Source organism: Coregonus lavaretus (assembly GCF_964263955.1).
Source record: "Coregonus lavaretus genome assembly, chromosome: 3".
NCBI lineage: Eukaryota > Metazoa > Chordata > Actinopteri > Salmoniformes > Salmonidae > Coregonus > Coregonus lavaretus.
The window spans coordinates 7,273,861-7,301,614 of NC_139990.1; the positions used below are offsets into that span (position 1 = coordinate 7,273,861).

The window sequence follows — 27,754 nt, forward strand, 5'->3', positions numbered from 1 at the left end:
ATCTCTACATCGCTCTCCGTTCGCTCTCTCTCCCGCTCTCTTTCTCTCCATCTCATTCTCTTGATCTCTTTCTTTCTTTCTTTCTTACCTGGCTATCACTCTTCCTTTCAATCTAACTCCTCTCTCTCTCTCTCTCTCTCTCTCTCTCTCTCTCTCTCTCTCTCTCTCTCTCTCTCTCTCTCTCTCTCTCTCTCTCTCTCTCTCTCTCTCTCTCTCTCTCTCTCTCTCTCTCTCTCTCTCTCTCTCTCTCTCCCCATTCTTCCTCCCCATCTCTCTCCCCCCACCCCTCTCCCTGCAGAGTGATGGGCTGCAGGCTTCCTAAGCTGCGGAGGACGGGGGAGGAGAAGAGTCCCGGGAAGATCTACTCCACCCTCCGACGGCCGCAGGTGGAGACCAAGGTGGGCGTGGCCTACACCTACCACTTTCTGGACTTCCTGCTGGGGAAGGAAGGTATGGAATATGGACAGGCACACACACACACACACACACACACACACACACACACTTCTAGCTCCATTAGTGAATTCCAATTTGACCCCTAGTCATCATAAATGATTAGACAGGAATCCATTTGATTAATCCAGATCTATATGTCACCTGACCAAAGGACCGGTATATTCCAATCCAAGTGCCAATGAGATTTATCAAACTCCAAGCGTTTACATTTGTTGAATACATGAAAATAGAGCTCTTTGGCCACGCATACCAGTGGTGGGTTTGGCATCGAAATGAGAATGCATGAGCAGAAAATAACCCCGTACCTACTGTAAAATATGGTGATGGCTCTTTGATGTTATGGGGCTATTTTGCTTCTACTGGTCCTGGGGCCCTTGTTAAGGTCAACCGCATCATGAACTTTACCCAGTACCAGGACATTTTAGCCAAAAACATGGTTGCCTTTGCCAGGAGGCTGAAACTTGGCCACAAGTGGATCTTCCTGCAATACAATAACCCCAAGCATACATCAAAATCCATAAATAAATGGTTAATTTGTTACAAAATCAACATTTTACAATAGCTGTCTGTCTCCAAACTTGAAACCCTTTGAAAACCTGTGGTTTGAATTGAAGAGGGCAGTGTATGGGTAAATGGTCTAAGATCCCCCCAATGTGTTCTCTAATTCATTAAATGTCTCAGTGCCTTTGTCCTCACAAGGAGAGCTATTGAAAGGTATTAAAAACACGTGTGTCAATAATTTTGACTCCTACCTTTTTGAGAGAAAAATAAAGTAGTACTTGTTAAACAAAATATATTTTTAAACCTTTATTTCACCTTTATTTATACAGATAAGTCAATTAAGAACAAATTCTTATTTACAAGGATGACCTGTCTTTCTCTGAGCAATTGTACTAGTATAAAATAAAACAATATCCCCATTTGTTTAGCATACAATATACCTCCGTATTTGAATTATTTTATACTGTCATTTTTGCTCATCTTTATCATTCTGTAGCTCTTCAAGACCAAGGTTTGTAACCAGGGTGGATATTTAAACTGCAATTTCAAGATAATCTGTGTGTGAGTAGGCATCCCACAGTACCACAAATTCAGCTGTACAGTTCAGACTAATCCACAACCTCTGAAAGTGAGAGGGAGATGAGAGAGTACTGTAGTTGATGTTTTGCACAGTGTTTAGGGAATGAAGTGTGTGTGTCTTTGTGTGTGTGTTTTGCGCAGCAGTGTTTTGGGAGTGTTTGATAAGAAGTCCCATGAGGCTGCTGGGTTCTAAATATACTAATTCTGCTATTGTGACAGAACAGAAGGGATTGTGCAGATGGAGTGAAAAGAGAGAGTTGGGGAGAGAGGGAGTGTGTGATAGAGGGAGATATTTCTGGATGGTTAAACCTCACTTTGTCCAAGATGAACTTTCCCTCACACTGTATTTAGGAATGGATGCAGGAAGTTGAGTCAGTCAGTTGTTTAATTTGCTATATACTCAGAACACTCAGCAGCCAGCTCAGTACAGACAGTGGTTGCATCCCAAATGGCACCCTATTCACTATACAACAGGAAGTAGGTTGCCTTTTATAGTGCACTATAAAAGGACTAGGGTGCCATTTGGAACTCAATCACTAGCAGAGGAAGTCATGACCAACAGGACAACAGCTCTGAATTCAGCCTCCTCCATTTCTGCTAAGCTTATTATGAGATGGATGGGAGCCTGCTTAGAGCAACACACATACAAAACCTCAACTCATACACTCAACCTCACTTTAGTGTGTACACACACACACACACACACAATAGTTTTCAGGCTAGGGAGTATTGTAATCTTGTCTCTAGACAGACAGGCAGGTCATTTATATGGTAAATTCATTGAAGCCACCTGAGCTCCTTACGTCTGCATAGCAGTGCTCTGCTGAGGGGATAAAGGAAGATACTCTCAATATTGTTATTGTGTGTATACATATATTTGTGTGTGTGTGTGTCATGGAGAGAGACCAAGAGAGTGGGTGAAGGATTCCTGAAGGATTATCTGATTGTTTGTAGAGATTGAGACTTCATTTCCAGCAATGGGATTTGTGTGTGTGGACGTGTGTGTATGAGACAGAGAGATGGTGTGTGAGAAAGAGATAGTGTGTGTGTGCATGCGTCCAGTGAGGAATTGGCCTGTCTCTCAGTCTGACATTGAAGAGAACCCACAGTCAAATTCACGGTTTAATTGAATTGAGTTTCCATTAATAATATTATTTATCCCTCTGTGACTTCATGACTCCCACACAGTAATGAAAAATAAATAACCATGTCTGTCTACTCATGTCTATTCAGAGACTATCTATATCTAGTTACGTATTAATTCACTCAGATACATGGGCTTGGCTTTGGATTCAACATTTTCTCCTCCAAGGCATAGGGCAGGGATGGGCAACTGGCGGCCCCCCTTTTTACCCCCAAGCCATAAGACTGCTGAACATTTAATCAAATGGCCACCTGGACTATTTACATTGACCCCTCCCATCATTTGTTTTTTACACTGCTGCTACCCGCTGTCTATTATCTATGTATAGTCACTTTACCCCTACCTACATGTACAAATTACCTTGACTAACCTGTACCCCTCACATTGACTCGGTACCGGTACACCCTGAATATAGCCTCGTTATTGTTATTTTATTGTTTTACTTTTCATTTTATTTTTTACTTTAGTTTATTTGATAAATATTTTCTTAACTCTTTCTTGAACTGCATTGTTGGTTAAGGGCTTGTAAGTAAGCATTTCACGGTAAGGTCTACACCTGTTGTATTCGGCGCATGTGACAAATAAAGTTTGATTTGATTTTGAAGGCCTTCTGCAAAATATATATATATATATATACACTGCTCAAAAAAATTAAGGGAACACTAAAATAACACATCCTAGATCTGAATGAATGAAATAATCTTATTAAATACTTTTTTCTTTACATAGTTGAATGTGCTGACAACAAAATCACACAAAAATTATCAATGGAAATCTAATTGATCAACCCATGGAGGTCTGGATTTGGAGTCACCCTCAAAATTAAAGTGGAAAACCACACTACAGGCTGATCCAACTTTGATGTAATGTCCTTAAAACAAGTCAAAATAAGGCTCAGTAGTGTGTGTGGCCTCCACGTGCCTGTATACATTTACATTTTAGTCATTTAGCAGACGCTCTTATCCAGAGCGACTTACAGTTAGTGAATAATTTATTTTATTTAATTTTTTTATACTGGCCCCCTGTGGGAATCCAACCCACAACCCTGGCATTGCAAACGCCATGCTCTATCAACTGAGCTACATCCCTGCCGGCCATTCCCTCCCCTACCCTGGGCCAATTGTGCGCCGCCCATGAGTCTCCCGGTCGCGGCCGGCTGCAACAGAGCCTGGATTCGAACCAGGATCTCTAGTGGCACAGTTAGCACTGCGATGCAGTGCCTTAGACCACTGCGCCACTCAGGAGTATGACCTCCCTACAACGCCTGGGCATGCTCCTGATGAGGTGGCGGATGGTCTCCTGAGGGATCTCCTCCCAGACCTGGACTAAAGCATCCGCCAACTCCTGGACAGTTGGTGGATGGAGCGAGACATGATGTCCCAGATGTGCTCAATTGGATTCAGGTCTGGGGAACGGGCGGTCCATACCATCAATGCCTTCCTCTAGCAGGAACTGCTGACACACTCCAGCCACATGAGGTCTAGCATTGTCTTGCATTAGGAGGAACCCAGGGCCAACCGCACCAGCATATGGTCTCACAAGGGGTCTGAGGATCTCATCTCGGTACCTAATGGCAGTCAGGCTACCTCTGGTGAGCACATGGAGGGCTGTGCGGCCCCCCAAAGAAATGCCACCCCACACCATGACTGACCCACCGCCAAACCGGTCATGCTGGAGGATGTTGCAGGCAGCAGAACGTTCTCCACGGCGTCTCCAGACTCTGTCACGTCTGTCACATGTGCTCAGTGTGAACCTGCTTTCATCTGTGAAGAGCAAGGGCGGCAGTGGCGAATTTGCCAATCTTGGTGTTCTCTGGCAAATGCCAAACGTCCTGCACGGTGTTGGGCTGTAAGCACAACCCCCACCTGTGGACGTCGGGCCCTCATACCACCCTCATGGAGTCTGTTTCTGACCGTTTGAGTAGACACTTGCACATTTGTGGCCTGCTGGAGGTCATTTTGCAGGGCTCTGGCAGTGCTCCTCCTGCTCCTCCTTGCACAAAGGCGGAGGTAGCAGTCCTGCTGCTGGGTTGGTGCCCTCCTACAGCCTCCTCCACGTCTCCTGATGTACTGGCCTGTCTCCTGGTAGCGCCTCCATGCTCTGGACACTACGCTGACAGACACAGCAAACCTTCTTGCCACAGCTCGCATTGATGTGCCATCCTGGATTAGCTGCACTACCTGAGCCACTTGTGTGGGTTGTAGACTCGGTCTCATGCTACCACTAGAGTGAAAGCACCGCCAGCATTCAAAAGTGACCAAAACATCAGCCAGGAAGCATAGGAACTGAGAAGTGGTCTGTGGTCACCACCTGCAAAACCAGTCCTTTATTGGGGGTGTCTTGCTAATTGCCTATAATTTCCACCTGTTGTCTATTCCATTTGCACAACAGCATGTGAAATGTATTGTCAATCAGTGTAGCTTCCTAAGTGGACAGTTTGATTTCACAGAAGTGTGATTGACTTGGAGTTACATTGTGTTGTTTAAGTGTTCCCTTTATTTTTTTGAGCAGTGTATATATATATATATATATATATATATATATATATACACTACTGTTCAAAAGTTTGGGGTCGCATGGTATAGCCTTCATTTCTCAGAACAAGAATAGACTGACGAGTTTCAGATGAAAGTTATTTGTTTCTGGCCATTTTGATCCTGCAATCGAACCCACAATTGCTGATGCTCCAGATACCCAACTAGTCTCATGAAGGCCAGTTTTATTGCTTCTTTAATCAGCACAACAGTTTTCAGCTCTGCTAACATAATTGCAAAAGGGTTTTCTAATGATCAATTAGCCTTTTTAAAATGATAAACTTGGATTAGCAAACACAACGTGCCATTGGAACAGAACTGATGGTTGCTGAAAATGGTCCTCTGTACGCCTATGTAGATATTCCATTAATAATCAGCCGTTTCCAGCTACAATAGCCATTTACAACATTAACAATATCTACACTGTATTTCTGATCAATTTGATGTTATTTTAATGGACAAATAAATTGCTTTTCTTTCGAAAACAAGGACATTTCTAAGTGACCCCAAACTTTTGAACGGTAGTGTATATATGTATATTTTTGTGTGTGTATATATATATATATATATATATATATATATATATATATATATATATACAGTGAGGGAAAAAAGTATTTGATCCCCTGCTGATTTTGTACGTTTGCCCACTGACAAAGACATGATCAGTCTATAATTTTAATGGTAGGTTTATTTGAACAGTGAGAGACAGAATAACAACAAAAACATCCAGAAAAACGCATGTCAAAAATGTTATAAATTGATTTGCATTTTAATGAGGGAAATAAGTATTTGACCCCTCTGCGAAACATGATTTAGTACTTGGTGGCAAAACCCTTGTTGGCAATCACAGAGGTCAGACGTTTCTTGTAGTTGGCCACCAGGTTTGCACACATCTCAGGAGGGATTTTGTCCCACTCCTCTTTGCAGATCTTCGCCAAGTCATTAAGGTTTCGAGGCTGACGTTTGGCAACTCGAACCTTCAGCTCCCTCCACAGATTTTCTATGGGATTAAGGTCTGGAGACTGGCTAGGCCACTCCAGGATCTTGATGTGCTTCTTCTTGAGCCACTCCTTTGTTGCCTTGGCCGTGTGTTTTGGGTCATTGTCATGCTGGAATACCCATCCACGACCCATTTTCAATGCCCTGGCTGAGGGAAGGAGGTTCTCACCCAAGATATGACGGTACATGGCCCGTCCATCGTCCCTTTGATGCGGTGAAGTTGTCCTGTCCCCTTAGCAGAAAAACACCCCCAAAGCATAATGTTTCCACCTCCATGTTTGACGGTGGGGATGGTGTTCTTGGGGTCATAGGCAGCATTCCTCCTCCTCCAAACACGGCGAGTTGAGTTGATGCCAAAGAGCTCAATTTTGTTCTCATCTGACCACAACACTTTCACCCAGTTCTCCTCTGAATCATTCAGATGTTCATTGGCAAACTTCAGACGGGCCTGTATATGTGCTTTCTTGAGCAGGGGGACCTTGCGGGCGCTGCAGGATTTCAGTCCTTCACGGCGTAGTGTGTTACCAATTGTTTTCTTGGTGACTATGGTCCCAGCTGCCTTGAGATCATTGACAAGATCCTCCCGTGTAGTTCTGGGCTGATTCCTCACCGTTCTCATGATCATTGCAACTCCACGAGGTGAGATCTTGCATGGAGCCCCAGGCCGAGGGAGATTGACAGTTCTTTTGTGTTTCTTCCATTTGCAAATAATCGTACCAACTCTTGTCACCTTCTCACCAAGCTGCTTGGCGATGGTCTTGTAGCCCATTACAGCCTTGTGTAGGTCTACAATCTTGTCCCTGACATCCTTGGAGAGCTCTTTGGTCTTGGCCATGGTGGAGAGTTTGGAATCTGATTGATTGATTGCTTCTGTGGACAGGTGTCTTTTATACAGGTAACAAGCTGAGATTAGGAGCACTCCCTTTAAGAGTGTTCTCCTAATCTCAGCTCGTTACCTGTATAAAAGACACCTGGGAGCCAGAAATCTTTCTGATTGAGAGGGGGTCAAATACTTATTTCCCTCATTAAAATTCAAATCAATTTATAACATTTTTGACATGTGTTTTCTGGATTTTTTTGTTGTTATTCTGTCTCTCACTGTTCAAATAAACCTACCATTAAAATTATAGACTGATCATTTCTTTGTCAGTGGGCAAACATACAAAATCAGCAGGGGATCAAATACTTTTTTCCCTCACTGTATGTATATGCGTATATATTTATATATATGTATATCTACAATGAACAAAAATATAAACGCAACATGTAAAGTGTTGGTCCCATGTTTCATGAGCTGAAATAGAAGATCACAGACATTTCCCATACAAACAAAAGCATATTTCTCTCAAATTGTCCCTGTTAGTGAGCATTTCTCCTTTGCCAAGATAATCCATCCACCTGACAGGTGTGGCATATCAATAAGCTGATTAAACAGCATGATCATTACACAGGTGCACCTTGTGCTGGGGAAAATAAAAGGCCACTCTAGAATGTACAGTTTTGTTACACAACACAGATGTCTCAAGTTTTGAGGGAGTGTGCAATTAGCATGCTGACTACAGGAATGTCCACCAGAGCTGTTGCCAGAGAATTTAATGTTCATTTCTCTACCTTAAGCCGCCTCCAACGTCATTTTAGAGAATTTGGAAGTACCTCCAACAGGCATCACAACTGCAGACCACGTGTATGACATCGTGTGTGTGAGCGGTTTGCTGATATCAATATTGTAAACAGAGTGCCCAATAGTGGCGGTGGGGTTATGGTATGGGCAGGCACAAGCTTTGGACAACGAACACAATTGCATTTTATCAATGGCAATTTGAATGCACAGAGATACCGTGACGAGATCCTGAGGCCCATTGTCGCGCCATTCATCTGCCGCCATCACCCCATGTTTCAGCATGATAATGCATGGCCCCATGTCGCAAGGATCTTTACACAATTCCTGGAAGCTGAAAATGTCCCAGTTCTTCCACGGCCTGCATACTCACCAGACATGTCACCCATTGAGCATGTTTGGGATGCTCTGGATCGACGTGTACGACAGCATGTTCCAGTTCCCGCTAATATCCAGCATTTTTTGCACAGCCATTGAAGAGGAGTGGGACAACATTCCACAGGCCACAATCAACAGCCTGATCAACTCTATGCGAAGGAGATGTCGCGCTGCATGAAGTAAATGGTGGTCACACCAGATACTGACTGGTTTTCTGATCCACGCCCCTACTTTTTATTTTTTAAGGTATCTGTGACCAACAGATGCATGTCTGTATTCCCTGTCGTGTGAAATCCATAGATTAGGAACTAATTAATTCATTTCAATTGACTGATTTGCTCATATGAACTATAACTCAGTAAAATCTTTGAAGTTGTTGCATATTGAGTTTATATGAGTGAATAAAGGGAGGGAGAAGTCATTAATGAAGGAAAAAAAGAGAGGGAGCGAGAAGGTGGGAAAAGGAGAGAGAGGAGGAGAGTGAGGGTGAAAAAGGGAGAGAGGAGGAGAGTGAGGGTGGAAAAGGAGAGAGAGGAGGAGAGTGAGGGTGGGAAAGGAGAGAGAGGAGGAGAGTGAGGGTGGAAAGGAGAGAGTGGAGGAGAGTGAGGGTGGGAATAGGAGAGTGAGGAGGAGAGTGAGGGTGGAAAAAGGAGAGAGAGGAGGAGAGTGAGGGTGGGAAAAGGGGAGAGAGGAGGTGAGTGAGGGTGGGAAAAGGGGAGTGAGGAGGAGAGTGAGGGTGGAAAAAGGAGAGAGAGGAGGAGAGTGAGGGTGGGAAAAGGGGAGAGAGGAGGTGAGTGAGGGTGGGAAAAGGGGAGAGAGGAGGAGAGTGAGGATAGGAAAAGGAGAGAGAGGAGGAGAGTGAGGGTGGGAAAAGGAGAGAGAGGAGGAGAGTGAGGGTGGGAAAAGGAGAGAGAGTAGGAGAGTGAGGGTGGAAAGGAGAGAGAGGAGGAGAGTGAGGGTGGAAAAAGGAGAGAGAGAAGGAGAGTGAGGGTGGGAAAAGGAGAGAGAGGAGGAGAGTGAGGGTGGGAAAAGGAGAGAGAGTAGGAGAGTGAGGGTGGAAAGGAGAGAGAGGAGGAGAGTGAGGGTGGAAAAAGGAGAGAGAGGAGAGTGAGGGTGGAAAAAGGAGAGAGAGGAGGAGAGTGAGGGTAGGAAAAGGAGAGAGCGGAGGAGAGTGAGGGTGGAAAATGAGTCAGGTGTGATCACACAGTGACTACAGCTTCTTTCCTCAACTGACACATTGGGGCTCTGAAGTCAGCTGATGAGTTTTAGAGACCCTGTGGAGAAAGAAACACAGTTCTTATTCTGACTGGTGACGACCATGAAGGCTATAAAGCAGGTCAATCAGAATAGGTGCTTCAGGCGGTGTGTATCTTTTGTGTGCGCCCATACGTGCGAGAGACCAAGATACATATAGCTGCCAAAGGTTGATGTATTCAGCTATTCAGATTGTATGTTGAATGTGGCTTTCAAAACAGATGATATACTGAGCTATCAAAACACAATATTGAGCTATCAAAACACATATATTGAGCTATCAAAACATGATATATTGAGCTATCAAAACACATTATATATTGAGCTATCAATACATGATATATTGAGCTATCAAATCACATGATATATTGAGCTATCAAAACACATTATATATTGAGCTATCAAAACATGATATATTGAGCTATCAAAACATGATATATTGAGCTATCAAAATACATTATATATTGAGCTATCAAATCACATGATATATTGAGCTATCAGAATGAGTGATGTCGGAGATCGTATGTGTTGCGTGAATCTATCAAAGTGTGTGTAAGGTGTTAATATTCAGATCTGTAGAGAACGCATGAAGAGGTTTACTGGTAGAATTTTAAACGCGACTGGTGTAGTCAGTATTCAGACTGAGTAATATTCTACTCTCTAGACTACAGAAATGTCTTAGGGTGTTTTCAGTCAGTTCATCCGAACTCAGTGCACTAAGTCAAACATTTCCTGTACTAGGAATGCACCAAAACTCCGACCCCCTCAGATTGTCTGCCTCCCAAATGGCATCCTATTTCCAACATACAGGGCATAATGGGCACTGGTCAAAAGTAGTGCACTATGTAGGGAATAGGGTGTCATTTGGGATGCATCCTGTGTGTTACGACCCTGACCAACAGCAGTCTAACCCGCAGGCTCCTTCCTCATACCTCAGCGGTGTGTGTCTCTGTGTGTGTCTCATACCTCAGCGGTGGGAAACTCTGGGCTTTAGGAAGTGTATTATTTTATAGTCAGTGGTTGGCACGTATATCCCTGCTCAACTCTGCTAGTCATTAAAAGAGATTGAGGAAACGTCAAGGAGGTATAAAATGTCCTGGGGAGGGAGTAATCATCCCACCACCCACTTACTCTTGACACACACACACACACACAGATCCTCACCAGCCAGGATTACAGGAGCATTGGGAGCTAAAGGTTCTGAATCGAGAACCTTGAGATTGATTCTAGAACTCATAATTCTAATTCCAGAATTCAATATTCCCATTCTGGAGTGTAGCGGTTCTCAATGGTGAAGTGCTGATTAACAGCTGAACCGTCATTTTCTCCTTCCTCCGTCCCTCCATCTGTCCCACCGGTCAACACCTCTGGAGTCAAGAGGAGTAGGTATCCAACATTCCCACTGGCAGAACCTGGTATTGTAAACTTCCAGAGAGTGTTCTCATGGCAGAGCAGAATGATAGCCCTCTTAAAGCGACTGTGGTAAACGTATAAATGAAATGACTCCTCCCTACCTCCTCCCTATTTCCCTGCAGGGGGAAATTACCCTAGTATGTTGTGTATGTCTTGCTGGTTAGTGTAATAGGAGTGTTAAGATAATGATGCCTAAATTACTGTTTAGTGGCACAATCATATTGTATCCATCTCCAGCTGTTATTATGACCGGAGGGAGAGAGGGAGGGGAGGGGGATTGAATCCCTATAGATTCAGGTTTTAGTATCTGAGATATTAATATTAGAAAAAAAGCTTGTTTCCATGTGATGAGTATGTATGGCATAGTGTGTGTAGATGTGTGTGTGCGTGCACACACACCTCAATACACACATGCACACACCTCAATACACACACACACACACCTCAATACACACACACACACACCAATACACACACATACACATCAATACACACACACACACACACACCTCAATACACACACACACACATCAATACACACACACCTGGATACACACACCTCAATACACACACCTCAATACACACACCTCAATACACACACCTCAACACACACATACCTCAATATACACACCCCAATATACACACATCAATACACATATATCAATACACACATACCTCAATACACATACATACACCTCAATACACACACCTCCATACACACACTGACATATGTCAAATACACACACCCACACCTCAATACACACATACACACACCGCAATACACACACCCACACCACAATACACACATACACACACAACTCAATACACACACACATCAATACACACCTCAATACACACACCTCAATACACACACACCCACACCTCAATACACACACCCACACCTCAATAAACACAGACACACACCGCAATACACACATACACACACCTCAATACACACACACATCAATACACACCTCAATACACACACCACACCTCAATACACACACACACACACCTCAATACACACACCTCAATACGCACACATATTGTGTATATACACACACCGCGATACACAGCCATCTATACACAACTTCAAACATACACACGCACAAACTCCATACACACACAGACATACTGTAGTCATGCTATACTGAACAACAAATATAAACGCAACATATGAAGTGTTGGTCCCATTTTTCATGAGCTGAAATAAAATATCTCAGAAACGCACAAATAGCTTATTTCTCTCAAATGTTGTTTACATCCCTGTTAGTGAGCATTTATCTTTTGCCAAAATAATCCATCCACCTGACAGGTGTGGTTTATCAAGAAGCTGATTAAACAGCATGATCATTACACAGGTGCACCTTGTGCTGGGGACAATAAAAGGCAACTCTAAAATGTACAGTTTTGTCACACAACACAATGCCACATATGTCTCAAGTTTTGAGGGTGTGTGCAATTGGCATGCTGGCTGCAGGAATGTCCACCAGAACTGTTGCCAGAGAATTGAATGTTCATTTCTCTATCGTAAGCTGCCTCCAACGTCGTTTAGAGAATTTGTCCAACCGGCCTCACAACCGCAGACCACGTGTAACCACACCAGCCCAGGACCTCCACATCCGGCTTCTTTACTTGCGGGATCGTCTGAGACCAGCCACCCGAACAGCTGATGAAACTGAGGAGCATTTCTGTCTGTAATAAAGACCTTTTGTGGTGAAAAAATCATTCTGATTGGCTGGGCCTGGCTCCCCAGTGGGTGGGCTTTGCTCTCCCCCACACACACTCCCACACCCACACACAACCACCTTCCCTTCCCCTTCCACACACACACTTACTCACTCTCTCACACACGTTCTCTTTCTCTCTCCAGAGGTGTCTGTGTCGTCAGTGCTGTGTCTGTCGTCGGTGAGAGAGTTACCTGTCCAGGTGAGGGAGCTGTACGGTCAGGGCTTTGTCCTGGTGGCTGTCCATCCCTTCGTCCACCCCTGTGGCCCCAGGCCCGCACGCATCCAACGCCAGCTACACAGAGCCGTCCTCATCAGAGAGACACACAGGTACAGAAACACACACACACGGGTACGGAAACTTACACACACTCACTCACTCACTCACTCACTCACTCACTCAGTCTCAATCGCTGGCTCACACACACACACAGACACACACACACACACACACACACACACACACTTTCTCTCATTTCCTGCATCCAATGCCTGCTACACAGAACACAGAGACACATAGTTAGGGAATACCTCTGGCTTTCTATTCTCACCTGCAGGGGCCTCATCTGAATTCTATTCTCACCCACAGAATCTGTGAAATCTGAGCAGAATCCTATTTTCACCCTGAGGATTCTCGGCAGAGATCTATTCTCACCCGTGGAATTCTTGAAGCATACTGTATGTGTAGATAGGGAACTGTATACAGCATGTGGAAGGCCCATGTATATAGACATGCTCACACTTCCACACACATATGCTTACACATACAAATACATACACACACACACACAGTTGGATGCTGGGCTGCTCATTTGATGCCCCTTCTGCCAAGTGGCACCTGTCACCGTGGAGACGGCTGATTGCATCATCAGCACCCACCGGAGGGGAACAATGTGCTAGGAGAGGGGAACCATGAGGCCTCCTCTTCTCCTTTCATCTCTCCATCACTTCATCTCTCTCCTCTCTCCTACCTTCTATCCTCCTCTCTCTTCTCCTTTCATCTCTCCATCACTTCATCTCTCTCCTCTCTCCTACCTTCTATCCTCCTCTCTCTTCTCCTTTCATCTCTCCATCACTTCATTTCTCTCCTCTCTCCTACCCTCTATCCTCCTCTCTCTCCTCCTTTCATCTCTTCATCACCATTTCCCTTTCCACCATTCTCCATCCTCCTCTTTTCCCCTCTTCTTTTTTGATACCTTCATCGCTTGCATCCCATTTTCCTCTATCCTCCTCATCTCTCCCCTTTCTTCCAGCCTGTATCCTCCTCTTATCTCTCCTCCTCTCATCCCTCCATTACCAACATTCTCCTTTCTTCCATTCTCTCTCCTCCTCTTCCATCCCTCTCTCCTTCCCTAATTTCCTCCTCTCCTCCTAACCCCCTGGCAGCTGTCATCAAAACAAATGTGAACCAGAAGAGGTTGACTGTGGTCTTCAATTTCAAAACTGTCTGAACGTGTTAGAGGCCCTAAAGAACAATAGATGACTAAGATCCAGAATACAAACATGATTATCTATAGTTTTATTCACTCCTTCATCAGTTCTTTCTACACGTGCATGTATTTTGTTGAGAAGAGAGTACGTCTGGGTCCTAAATGGCTATTCTCTGCATAGTGCATTGCTTTTGACCATAGCCCTATGGGCCCCTATGAGCCCTGGTCAAAAGTAATGCACTATATAGGGAATAGGGTGCCTAAATGTCCGCTGATCTCTTCCTTCATTCCTCTTTAATTTCTCTCTCTCCAGTTCAGAGAACCAGCTGAAGTGGGCGGGGCTTCGCCTGGAGACAGACGTGTGTGTGGCGGGTCAACAGGCCCCCGACCCGGAAGTCATCCAGAACTACGTGAAGAAGGTTAGCCCTGCCCATTAGTCCTAAAGCACAGCTCTAGCATCAGTTTACTACTTACACTCAGCTCCCCTCTGGGAGAAGTTACCCATAGGCACAGATCTAGGATCAGCTTACTACTTACACTCAGCTCCCCTCTGGGGGAAGTTACCCATATGCACAGATCTAGGATCAGCTTACTACTTACACTCAGCTCCCCTCTGGGAGAAGTTACCCATAGGCACAGATCTAGCATCAGCTTACTACTTACACTCAGCTCCCCTCTGGGAGAAGTTACCCATAGGCACAGATCTAGCATCAGCTTACTACTTACACTCAGCTCCCCTCTGGGAGAAGTTACCCATAGGCACAGATCTAGGATCAGCTTACTACTTACACTCAGCTCCCCTCTGGGAGAAGTTACCCATAGGCACAGATCTAGGATCAACAAATTCCTCCACAAATGTTAATCGTAGCCTTTTACGCTCTACCTGTATACGGGTTGAAAATGGCAGAATTGGTCGCTAATAAGCGTCAGTGTTGTCTGAGTGAAGGAAATGCTGTAAATTAAGAGGACTTGATGTGTTTTGAAAGATGAGATGTTGAGTATTATAATAAATAAAGATTTGATGTCATACATCAAATCATGTTCTCCCGAGTGGCGTAGTGGTGCCACTAGAGATCCTGGTTCGAATCCAGGCTCTGTCATAGCTGGTCGCGACCGGGAGACCCATGGGGCGGCGCACAATTGGCCCAGCGTCGTCCAAGGTAGGGCAGGGAATGACCGGCAGGGATGTAGCTCAGTTGGTAGAGCATGGCGTTTGCAACGCCAGGGTTGTGGGTTCGATTCCCACAGGGGGTATGAAAAAAAAAATGGAAAAAAATGAAAAAATAACTAACTGTAAGTCGCTCTGGATAAGAACGTCTGCTAAATGACTAAAATGTAAATGTAATACAAGCAATCCAAACACCTGTGAGTCCACATCACATCTCCAAATCATAAAACTCATATACAGGGTCAAGGTTTATGATCACTATGTTTGATGGACAGTTATAAGATCACATGTTGTCATACCCTGGGATGTTCTGAACAGAATGAGCTTGTGTTTGTTTATTGTGAAGAAAATGTGCCGCGTCACCAAAATGACAATTTGTTTCTCTGAATTGCCTTTTGAAAGCCTAACACTGTAAGATCATATTTTATAACTTAGCTAGTCATGTTGGCAATAGAACAAGCTTTCTAATCATGCCCACTTGACCCAGAATGCAATTTATAATGGACGGTTTTTTGATTGCGTAAACAACAGTAATTGTGTGATGCAGGGCTGTGTTCCAAAAGAAAACAACTCCAAGTGTACTTGCTCTAGTCCCTCAACGGCACAGCTAGGAGAGCTCAAAAATGCACCTTGAAGACTCTTCTTTGATTCCTAAAAGTGCATTGAAATTGCTTTGCAACTGTGCACACTTTGGAGAGGTGTGTGGCCACTTGGAGACACTCACTCAAACTCTCACTCATATCATTTTTTTTGTCTTATGTTCCACCTACCCCACATTTTCCAGGAATAGTCTTATCATGTTACTGAATGTATCCAGAATATTTTCAGATTTCGTTGTCAACAAATGCGATGAAAAGTACAGTAAATGTAAAATGCACCTAAAATCAACAGTGTAATGTTTGGATTCAGTCTTGTGTCCGGTGAACTGTTGGGTACTCACCTTTGGTCTAATCATTTTCACATTATCTCCAAACTGTTCCCTTTCATTTGCTACCATGGTTATGCATTTTCATATTTCTTCTGTAAGAAACATTTCAATTTAGCCCGAGCCAATTCCCACAAGTGTAAAGGGTTAAAGGCCCAATCCTTAGTTGGACTCCCCTCCTCTGTTTTGGTAAAAAGCCGAAAGATGGGCCTGGAGAAATTCAAATTCATAGACCGAGCTATGGAAGCAAGGACTGACCAATCCAAGATATCAAAATTATAGTTTAAAGCATGTTTTGAGGCTATACAGTGTTTGTTTACATTTATATTGTTTACAAATATTGGAGTAAAACAAGCTAATATTATGGGTTCTGATGGGGTACGACAGTTTAACTAAGGTCATTAGGCATTTTAGGTTATATTCTTCAAGAATCAATAGGTATATACAGTGGGGAGAACAAGTATTTGATACACTGCCGATTTTGCAGGTTTTCCTACTTACAAAGCATGTAGAGGTCTGTAATTTTTATCAAAGGTACACTTCAACTGTGAGAGGCGGAATCTAAAACAAAAATCCAGAAAATCACATTGTATGATTTTTAAGTAATTCATTTGCATTTTATTGCATGACATAAGTATTTGATCACCTACCAACCAGTAAGAATTCCAGCTCTCACAGTCCTGTTAGTTTTTCTTTAAGAAGCCCTCCTGTTCTCCACTCATTACCTGTATTAACTGCACCTGTTTGAACTCGTTGCCTGTATAAAAGACACCTGTCCACACACTCAATCAAACAGACTCCAACCTCTCCACAATGGCCAAGACCAGAGAGCTGTGTAAGGACATCAGGGATAAAATTGTAGACCTGCACAAGGCTGGGATCGGCTACAGGACAATAGGCAAGCAGCTTGGTGAGAAGCAACAACTGTTGGCGCAATTATTAGAAAATGGAGGAAGTTCAAGATGACGGTCAATCACCCTCGGTCTGGGGCTCCATGCAAGATCTCACCTCGTGGGGCATCAATGATCATGAGGAAGGTGAGGGATCAGCCCAGAACTACACGGCAGGACCTGGTCAATGACCTGAAGAGAGCTGGGACCACAGTCTCAAAGAAAACCATTAGTAACACACTACACCGTCATGGATTAAAATCCTGCAGCGCACGCAAGGTCCCCCTGCTCAAGCCAGCGCATGTCCAGGTCTGTCTGAAGTTTGCCAATGACAACTGGATGATCCAGAGGAGGAATGGGAGAAGGTCATGTGGTCTGATGAGACAAATATAGAGCTTTTTGGTCTAAACTCCACTCGCCGTGTTTGGAGGAAGAAGAAGGATGAGTACAACCCCAAGAACACCATCCCAACCGTGAAGCATGGAGGTGGAAACATCATTCTTTGGGGATGCTTTTCTGCATAGGGGACAGGATGACTGCACCGTATTGATGGGAGGATGGATGGGGCCATGTATCGCGAGATCTTGGCCAACAACCTCCTTCCATCAGTAAGAGCATTGAAGATGGGTCGTGGCTGGGTCTTCCAGCATGACAACGACCCGAAGCACACAGCCAGGGCAACTAAGGAGTGGCTCCGTAAGAAGCATCTCAAGGTCCTGGAGTGGCCTAACCAGTCTCCAGACCTGAACCCAATAGAAAATCTTTGGAGGGAGCTGAAAGTCCGTATTGCCCAGCGACAGCCCAGAAACCTGAAGGATCTGGAGAAGGTCTGTATGGAGGAGTGGGCCAAAATCTGCAGTGTGCAAACCTGGTCAAGACCTACAGGAAATGTATGATCTCTGTAATTGCAAACAAAGGTTTCTGTACCAAATATTAAGTTCTGCTTTTCTGATGTATCAAATACTTATGTCATGCAATAAAATGCAAATTAATTACTTAAAAATCATACAATGTGATTTTCTTGATTTTTGTTTTAGATTCCGTCTCTCACAGTTGAAGTGTACCTATGATAAAAATGACAGACCTCTACATGCTTTGTAAGTAGGAAAACCTGCAAAATCGGCAGTGTATCAAATACTTGTTCTCCCCACTGTATATGTTTAATTTATAAGTCAAAAATGTATGTAGTAACTGCAGATTGTCCCTTTAAAGGTATATTACACTCCGAAATTCCTCCCTTAATTTGAACCTTAATATTTGACTGAAAAGATTCTCGGGGTAAACTCATCCTACTTTCCATGGATGCCTCCTCTCCTTCCCCTACTGGTTATGTACACCTGTATCATGTACAGTGGGGAGAAAAAGTATTTAGTCAGCCACCAATTGTGCAAGTACTCCCACTTAAAAAGATGAGAGAGGCCTGTAATTTTCATCATAGGTACACGTCAACTATGACAGACAAATTGAGAAAAAAAATCCAGAAAATCACATTGTAGGATTTTTTATGAATTTATTTGCAAATTATGGTGGAAAATAAGTATTTGGTCAATAACAAAAGTTTCTCAATACTTTGTTATATACCCTTTGTTGGCAATGACACAGGTCAAACGTTTTCTGTAAGTCTTCACAAGGTTTTCACACACTGTTGCTGGTATTTTGGCCCATTCCTCCATGCAGATCTCCTCTAGAGCAGTGATGTTTTGGGGCTGTCGCTGGGCAACATGGACTTTCAACAGGACCTTGAAATGCTTCTTACGAAGCCACCTCTTCGTTGCCCGGGCGGTGTGTTTGGGATCATTGTCATGCTGAAAGACCCAGCCACGTTTCATCTTCAATGCCCTTGCTGATGGAAGGAGGTTTTCAATCAAAATCTCATGATACATGGCCCCATTCATTCTTTCCTTTACACGGATCAGTCGTCCTGGTCCCTTTGCAGAAAAACAGCCCCAAAGCATGATGTTTCCACCCCCATGCTTCACAGTAGGTATGGTGTTCTTTGGATGCAACTCAGCATTCTTTGTCCTCCAAACACGACGAGTTGAGTTTTTACCAAAAAGTTCTATTTTGGTTTCATCTGACCCTATGACATTCTCCCAATCCTCTTTTGGATCATCCAAATGCACTCTAGCAAACTTCAGACGGGCCTGGACATGTACTGGCTTAAGCAGGGGGACACGTCTGGCACTGCAGGATTTGAGTCCCTGGCGGCGTAGTGTGTTACTGATGGTAGGCTTTGTTACTTTGGTCCCAGCTCTCTGCAGGTCATTCACTAGGTCCCCCCGTGTGGTTCTGGGATTTTTGCTCACCGTTCTTGTGATCATTTTGACCCCACGGGGTGAGGTCTTGCGTGGAGCCCCAGATCGAGGGAGATTATCAGTGGTCTTGTATGTCTTCCATTTCCTAATAATTGCTCCCACAGTTGATTTCTTCAAACCAAGCTGCTTACCTATTGCAGATTCATTCTTCCCAGCCTGGTGCAGGTCTACAATTTTGTTTCTGGTGTCCTTTGACAGCTCTTTGGTCTTGGCCATAGTGGAGTTTGGAGTGTGACTGTTTGAGGTTGTGAACAGGTGTCTTTTATACTGATAACAAGTTCAAACAGGTGCAATAAATACAGGTAACGAGTGGAGGACAGAGGAGCCTCTTAAAGAAGAAGTTACAGGTCTGTGAGAGCCAGAAATCTTGCTTGTTTGTAGGTGACCAAATACTTATTTTCCACCATAATTTGCAAATAAATTCATAAAAAATCCTACAATGTGATTTTCTGGATTTTTTTTTCTAAATTTTTTTGTCATAGTTGACGTGTACCTATGATGAAAATTACAGGCCTCTCTCATCTTTTTAAGTGGGAGAACTTGCACAATTGGTGGCTGACTAAATACTTTTTTCCCCCACTGTAGATGGAGAGGAGAGGAAGCCACTTAGACTATTGAGATGCCCCCCCCTAATGTCACTATCAGCTGTGACATCATCATTTAACAACCACAAACTCCCTCTTAGGCACTTACAGTATAGTAGTGAATTCATCTTATTCTACAGAGACCATGAGATGTGAACAGGACCTCTGATCCCTGGTAACCCAGTAGGACCCTGATCACCTGAGGATGACATCATCATTAATATTGACATACCGTTTACATAGGCATTTTGTACATAACACTTGACGTATTGTTTCCTGTCTTTTTGCATAGAACATATTATTCACTCTACCTCTTTGGCCTTTGTCACCATCAATTCCAGGAGCTCCTGTTTGAGAATTAAATATATGTTTTAAAATGTATGAAAATGTATGCACTCACTAACTGTAAGTCGCTCTGGATAAGAGCGTCTGCTAAATGACTAAAATGTCAATGTTAAAAAACAGGCCTTATTGAGTAGATTTGCATGTGAACAGGCGGAGCATAAAAGGTAGCGGTGATTGGATTGAAATGCACATACTGAGATAATGTGATATGGTCAGGCAGTGTGACATGAATATGCAATCAGTTAGCAGCCTGGCTGCCAGGGAATCACAGAAAAGAACCACAGACAGGAACCAATAGAAGAGTAGGGGACATTGATGGTTCTTCTCACACTGCAGGGTTTGGCACTTACAGTCCATTCGGAAAGTATTCAGACCCCTTGACTTTTCCTCATCAATCTACGCACATACCCCATAATTGCATGGCAAAAACAGGTTTTTAGAAATTTTAGCAAATGTATTAAAAATAAAAAACGGAAATATCACATTTACATAAGTATTCAGACCCTTTACTCAGTACTTTGTTGAAGCATCTTTGGCAGCGATTACAGCCTCGGGTCTTCTTGGGAATGACGCTACAAGCTTGGCACACCTGTATTTGGGGAGTTTCTCCCATTCTTCTTTGAAAATCCTCTCAAGCGCTGTCAGGTTGAATGGGGAGCATTGCTGCACAGCTATTTTCAGGTCTCTCCAGATATGTTCGATCAGGTTCAAGTCCGTGCTCTGGCTGGGCCACTCAAGGACATTCAGAGACTTGTCCCGAAGCAACTCCTGGGTTGTCTTGGCTATGTGCTTAGGGTCGTTGTCCTGTTGGAAAGTGAACCTTCACCCCAGTCTGAGGTCCTGAGCGCTCTGGAGCAGGTTTTCATCAAGGATCTCTCTGTACTTTGCTCCGTTCATCTTTCCCTCAATCCTGACTAGTCTCCCAGTCCCTGCCGCTGAAAAACATCTCCTTAGCATGATGCTGCTACCACCATGCTTCACCGTAGGGATGGTGCCAGGTTTTCTCCAGACGTGACGCTTGGCATTCAGGCCAAAGAGTTCAATCTTGGTTTCATCAGATCAGAGAATCTTGTTTCTCATGGTCTGAGAGTCTTTAGGTGCCTTTTGGCAAACTCTAAGCGGGCTATCATGTGCCATTTACTGAGGAGTGGCTTCCATCTGCCTACTCTACCATGAAGGCCTGATTGGTGGAGTGCTGCAGAGATGGTTGTCCTTCTGGAAGGTTCTCCTATCTCCATGGAGGAACTCTGGAGCTCTGTCAGAGTGACCATCGGGGTCTTGGTCACCTCCCTGACCAAGGCCCTTCTCCTGCGTTTGCTCAGTTTGGCCGGGCGGCCAGCTCTAGGAAGAGTCTTGGTGGTTCCAAACTTATTCCACTTAAGAATAATGGAGGCCACTGTGTTCCTGGGGACCTTCAATGCTGCAGAATTTTTTGGTACCCTTCCCCAGATCTGTGCCTTTACACAATCCTGTCTCGGAGCTCTATGGACAATTCCTTCGACCTCATGGCTTGGTTTTTGCTCTGACATGCACTGTCAACTGTGGGACCTTATATAGACAGGAGTGTGCCTTTCCAAATCATGTCCAATCAATTGAATTTACCACAGGTGGACTTCAATCAAGTTGTAGAAACATCTCAAGGATGATCAATAGAAACAGGATACACCTGAGCTCAATTTCGAGTCTCATAGCGAAGGGTCTGAATACTTCTGTAAATAAGGTATTTAAGTTTTTTATTTTTAATACATTTGCCAAAAATTCTAAAAACCTGTTTTCACTTTGTCATTATGGGGCATTGTGTGTAGATTGATGAGGACATTTTTTTATTTAATCCATTTTAGAATAAGGCTGTAACGTAACTAAATGTGGAAGAAGTAAAGGGGTCTGAATACTTTCCGAAGGCACTGTACTTCCTTATGATACACACACACACGTGTGCATTTGCACACACACGCATACATGCACAAACTAAATATGTAAAAATAAGTAAATGTCAAGGAGGTATAAAAAGCCTTTGGGTGGTATTTAGTATTAAGCCCCACCACCCACATACAGTGAGGGAAAAAAGTATTTGATCCCCTGCTGATTTTGTACGTTTGCCCACTGACAAATAAATTATCAGTCTATAATTTTTATGGTAGGTTTATTTGAATATTGAGAGACAGAATAACAACAACAAAATCCAGACAAACGCATGTCAAAAATGTTATAAATTGATTTGCATTTTAATGAGGGAAATAAGTATTTGACCCCCTCTCAATCAGAAAGATTTCTGGCTCTCAGGTGTCTTTTATACAGGTAACGAGCTGAGATTAGGAGCACACTCTTAAAGGGAGTGCTCCTAATCTCAGTTTGTTACCTGTATAAAAGACACCTGTCCACAGAAGCAATCAATCAATCAGATTCCAAACTCTCCACCATGGCCAAGACCAAAGAGCTCTCCAAGGATGTCAGGGACAAGATTGTAGACCTACACAAGGCTGTAATGGGCTACAAGACCATCGCCAAGCAGCTTGGTGAGAAGGTGACAACAGTTGGTGTGATTATTCGCAAATGGAAGAAACACAAAAGAACTGTCAATCTCCCTCGGCCGTGGCTCCATGCAAGATCTCACCTTGTGGAGTTGCAATGAGAACGGTGAGGAATCAGCCCAGAACTACACGGGAGGATCTTGTCAATGATCTCAAGGCAGCTGGGACCATAGTCACCAAGAAAACAATTGGTAACACACTACGCCGTGAAGGACTGAAATCCTGCAGCGCCCGCAAGGTCCCCCTGCTCAAGAAAGCACATATACAGGCCCGTCTGAAATTTGCCAATGAACATCTGAATGATTCAGAGGAGAACTGGGTGAAAGTGTTGTGGTCAGATGAGAACAAAATTGAGCTCTTTGGCATCAACTCAACTCGCCATGTTTGGAGGAGGAGGAATGCTGCCTATGACCCCAAGAACACCATCCCCACCGTCAAACATGGAGGTGGAAACATTATGCTTTGGGGGTGTTTTTCTGCTAAGGGGACAGGACAACTTCACCGCATCAAAGGGACGATGGACGGGGCCATGTACCGTCAAATCTTGGGTGAGAACCTCCTTCCCTAAGCCAGGGCATTGAAAATGGGTCGTGGATGGGTATTCCAGCATGACAATGACCCAAAACACACGGCCAAGGCAACAAAGGAGTGGCTCAAGAAGAAGCACATTAAGGTCCTGGAGTAGCCTAGCCAGTCTCCAGACCTTAATCCCATAGAAAATCTGTGGAGGGAGCTGAAGGTGCGAGTTGCCAAACGTCAGCCTCGAAACCTTAATGACTTGGAGAAGATCTGCAAAGAGGAGTGGGACAAAAACCCTCCTGAGATGTGTGCAAACCTGGTGGCCAACTACAAGAAACGTCTGACCTCTGTGATTGCCAACAAGGGTTTTTCCACCAAGTACTAAGTCATATTTTGCAGAGGGGTCAAATACTTATTTCCCTCATTAAAATGCAAATCAATTTATAACATTTTTGACATGCGTTTTTCTGGATATTTTTGTTGTTATTCTGTCTCTCACTGTTCAAATAAACCTACCATTAAAATTATAGACTGATCATGTCTTTGTCAGCGGGCAAACGTACAAAATCAACAGGGGATCAAATACTTTTTTCCCTCACTGTATAACCTTGTATTGCTACCACTGTATCATCAAAGGTATTATCTAAGAGAGTTTCACAGATAATCAGAAATTGAATGTCATCTGTTACTAGCAAATTAGTGATTTAATGAACCTTGTTTCTTAAGCTACATATGTTAACGTGGGCTATTTTGAGCACTTTTCTTCTGGGATGCTTACTTGTTTTTATTGCTTGAGTGTATGTGTCTGCTAAGCACTACCGTGTGTGTGTGTGTGTGTGTGTGTGTGTGTGTGTGTGTGTGCGTGTGTGTGTCCATGTCCATGTTCATGTACAGATCCAGGACATGGCGGAGCAGGGTGTGCTGTTTGTGGGCTTCCTGCAGCAGCCTGGCGGGGGACCCTGTTTCCTGGGGCACTTGGACCCTGAAGACCTGTCCTCCCTGCACTCCAGCCCCTCCCCCATACACAGACACCCCACCAGCCCCTCAGAACCCACAATACCGAATCTCAGCCCTACAGACTCTACAGAACCACACCAGAACCTCCTAGAACCAGAACACGACCGGAACACAGAAGTGAAAACACCAGAACACAAGTCGGTAGAACTCAGAACAATTGAGCAGAACCCTACAGATACCAGTCAGGTGGAGCTGGACTTGAGCTCAACAGGACCGCTAGATTTCACACAGGACTCTACTCCAATAGAATCATCAGACAGAGAACACGACCACAGTCCAGGCAGAATAGCCTCAATAGAGGACCAACCAAACTGCTGTCCAGATGAACCAGCAGACTCACCAGAGAGACCGCAGAGTCCCAGCCCAATAGATCCAGCTAGTGACCAACAGAACCACAACCACGCCCCAACAGAACTCCCTGGCGACCAGGATCAGCTACTGTCTAACAACCCAATAGAGACCACATGTAGAGAGAGACAACAGAATGAAAGCCAAGCAGACTTCATCAGGATTCTACTACCCAACTTCAGCCCGGCAGAGTTAACACATGGACTTGGTGGTCCAGACGCAGACAGGCAGCGCCAGGGAGACAGACAGAGTCCAAGCCCTCAGACACAGAACCACAACCAGAGACCGGAACAGGACCACAGCACAGACGACCTGGTCCGGTCACCAGAACTAGACAACTACGACCATGGGTCAGAGTCCGAGGCTGAGAGGGGGTGTAACCGTGGAAACGGGGGCACGGGCAGTGACCCGGATGAGCATCAGAGGAGCAGCAGAGTGCCGACCCACAACAACAACAATCACATCCGGGTCAAGAGTCCAGAAAGAGAAAAGAGGGCTGTAGTGTCTCCACCAGCACAGAGCAGTGAGTGTGAAGTCTACTACTGTTGCTACCTGGTTATAGAGGTTGCTGTTGTGAGTTTATACTGAATATTACTGAATTATATAACATTGATTGATTTCAGACTTGTGTACAGTATTTCATGGCAAAATGATGGCACATAATGCTATGTGCCTTTCTCTGTGTGTAGGGGTGCAGCTGTTTGCCCTGTACAACCGCACGGGGGAGCTGTCCAGCTCTCTGAGGTTCTACTCCCTCAGGGTTCCGCTGCGGCTGCAGAGAGAGGCGGGGCTAGTGACGGAGGTTGACGCCCACTGGCTGGATCACATGACACAGCATTTCACTAGCGGAGCTCACCTCATCGACGGCTTCTTTCACCTTGGAGACAACAATGGTATATTTGCCACAATGGTGATGTGTAATGCAGCAGTAGCCTGAGTGTCAGTCTGTATGTGCTGCCATGCCAACTCCTTGTCACTCATTGTCATACCAAACACTCTGTTCTAGCTCATTAATGATAACATGTTCATATTTGAAGATTGAATTGAGGCCAGACTGTTTGGCTTGTTCATTAGCATTGCAGTTAGGAAGAGCACAAACATCTCTTGGACAACGCTAGTGTTGGAGTGTTTACCATGGCGAACAAACTCAAAACTTTTGGAACTTGGTAAAGGCCTACTTGGAAAGTGTGTAGGCTCAGGCTTATCATGTTCCTTCACCCATGATGCATGGAAGCACATCGAAGCCAAGAGCGGATCAACTCTATCTTTTCCAAATCTGTGGAAACTGTAACAGAAGAAGTTGTTGAGCTTCTCTCTCTCTCTCTCTCGCTTTTCTTTTCTCTCTTTCTCTCTCTCTCTTTCTCTTTCAGACAGCGTGGTCTCATCCGTGGACAGTGTGTTCATCTTTCAGAGCTCCTCAGAAGAAACCCCACCCACTTCATACGACGCCATTGTGGTGGAGCAGTGGACCATTATCGATGTGAGTGTGTGCACGTGCGTGCGTGTAAATGTCTGTGTGTGTGTGTGTGCGTACGTGCGTCCATTGTCGACGTGTGTAACACTGTTTTTGTCCTCTCCAGGGTGTAGTGGTAAGGACTGACTACATCCCCTTGCTCCAGTCTCTGGCTCCCTATGGATGGAGACTGATGTGTGTTCTGCCTACTCCCATCGTTAAGACCAACAGGTACTGTCCCAACCCACCAGTCAGGAGCACTAGGTAGTAGGAAACATACCAGCCTAGTATAGACTAATAGTTACTGTATTTCTCTAAACCATACTAAACATTTGAACACTGCACATCATTTGGAACAAAATTACATTTCACAATTTCTTTCACATTATAAGATGCAGAATAGGACTCAGACAGTTCTAATATCAAGTTACAAGATGTGAGGCCAGTACTGATGTGATGTACATGACGTTAATAGCACTGTTCTCTCCTTAGTGATGGCAGCTTGTCCACAAAGCAGATCCTCTTCCTCCAGAGACCTGCCTTGCAACGCAACAGGAAAGACTTCAAGGTTCCTCTTTATTTTTCTCTAGTTCTGTCTCTCTCTCTGTCTCTCTCTCTCTCTCTCTCTGGTTCTCTCTCTCTCTCTCTCTCTGTATCTCTCTCTCTATATCACTCACTCTTTCCTTACCTTACACAATGCTGTGTCACAGTTGGTGTCATTAAAAAGTCATACTTCTAAATATAGCGGAAGATAACCCAGCTGAGATAGACCTACTCTGGTTCTGTTAACGCTTAGGGGGAGAGTTTTATGTTCTAAAATAGTAATTTCTTAGTACATTACAGTCAAAAAGAGAACTTTCTTCAGTCAATGATTTGCTGTTAACTGTCCAAGAGAGGCATCACAGAGACTTCTGCTGTTAACTGTCCAAGAGAGGCATCACAGAGACTTTTGTAGTCATTTGTCAGGTGTCTGAAGAGAGAGTTTATAGAAAAAAAAGAAAAAAAAACTCCTTAAAATGTCTCTCTTTCAGAAGTTGAACCTCAGGGGTCGGAACAAGCCAAAGAAAAACTCTGCTGGAGAAATGTTGGAGAAGAAAGAGGAAAGAAAGGACACATCCCCAGTGATGCAGAGAGGGATGGATGGACAGAAGAGGAACACGGAAGAGGAGGAGGAGAGAGAGGCGAGAACAAATTGGGAGAACAACAGAAATGAGAAAGGGAGAACCATAGACAGAGAAGGACTCAAGAGAGAAGAGGAGAGAGAGTGTGAGACAGAATCTCAAGAAGACTTCACCCAGGGTACAGAGGGCGGGGCCACAGACCTCAACCAGGAAGTAGAGCGGGGGAATGACAAAGCCCCATTGGCCAGACATGAGAAGGCCGTTAGGTTTGCAGATCAATTTGTCAATCAGAAGAATGATGAAGAGAAGTCAGAGGAGAAGATCACACAGCAGCTGAGTGAGAGAGTGCTGTTTTCTGGAGTATGTTAATTAGATAGAATCAGGGCAGTATTCAATAAAGCGTCCGAGTAGGAGTGCTGATCTAGGAACAGTTTTGCCTTTTAAATCATAATGAATAAGCAGGGGGAACTGATCCTAGATCAGACCTCCTACTCTGAAATGT

General features: G+C 44.2%; 1 protein-coding gene across 1 annotated transcript; it reads left to right on the forward strand.

Annotated features, from left to right (window-relative positions):
* Positions 1 to 302: 302 nt before the first annotated feature.
* LOC311121019 (raftlin-like) lies at positions 303 to 27,621 on the forward strand (the record flags this gene model as incomplete). The annotated part of the gene is made up of 9 exons (XM_084157917.1): positions 303 to 450; positions 12,753 to 12,936; positions 14,350 to 14,455; positions 24,208 to 25,201; positions 25,368 to 25,571; positions 26,049 to 26,158; positions 26,259 to 26,362; positions 26,624 to 26,699; positions 27,163 to 27,621. 9 exons carry the CDS (start codon positions 303 to 305, stop codon positions 27,619 to 27,621), a joined length of 2,385 nt encoding a protein of 794 aa, XP_084014043.1.
* Positions 27,622 to 27,754: the final 133 nt, after the last annotated feature.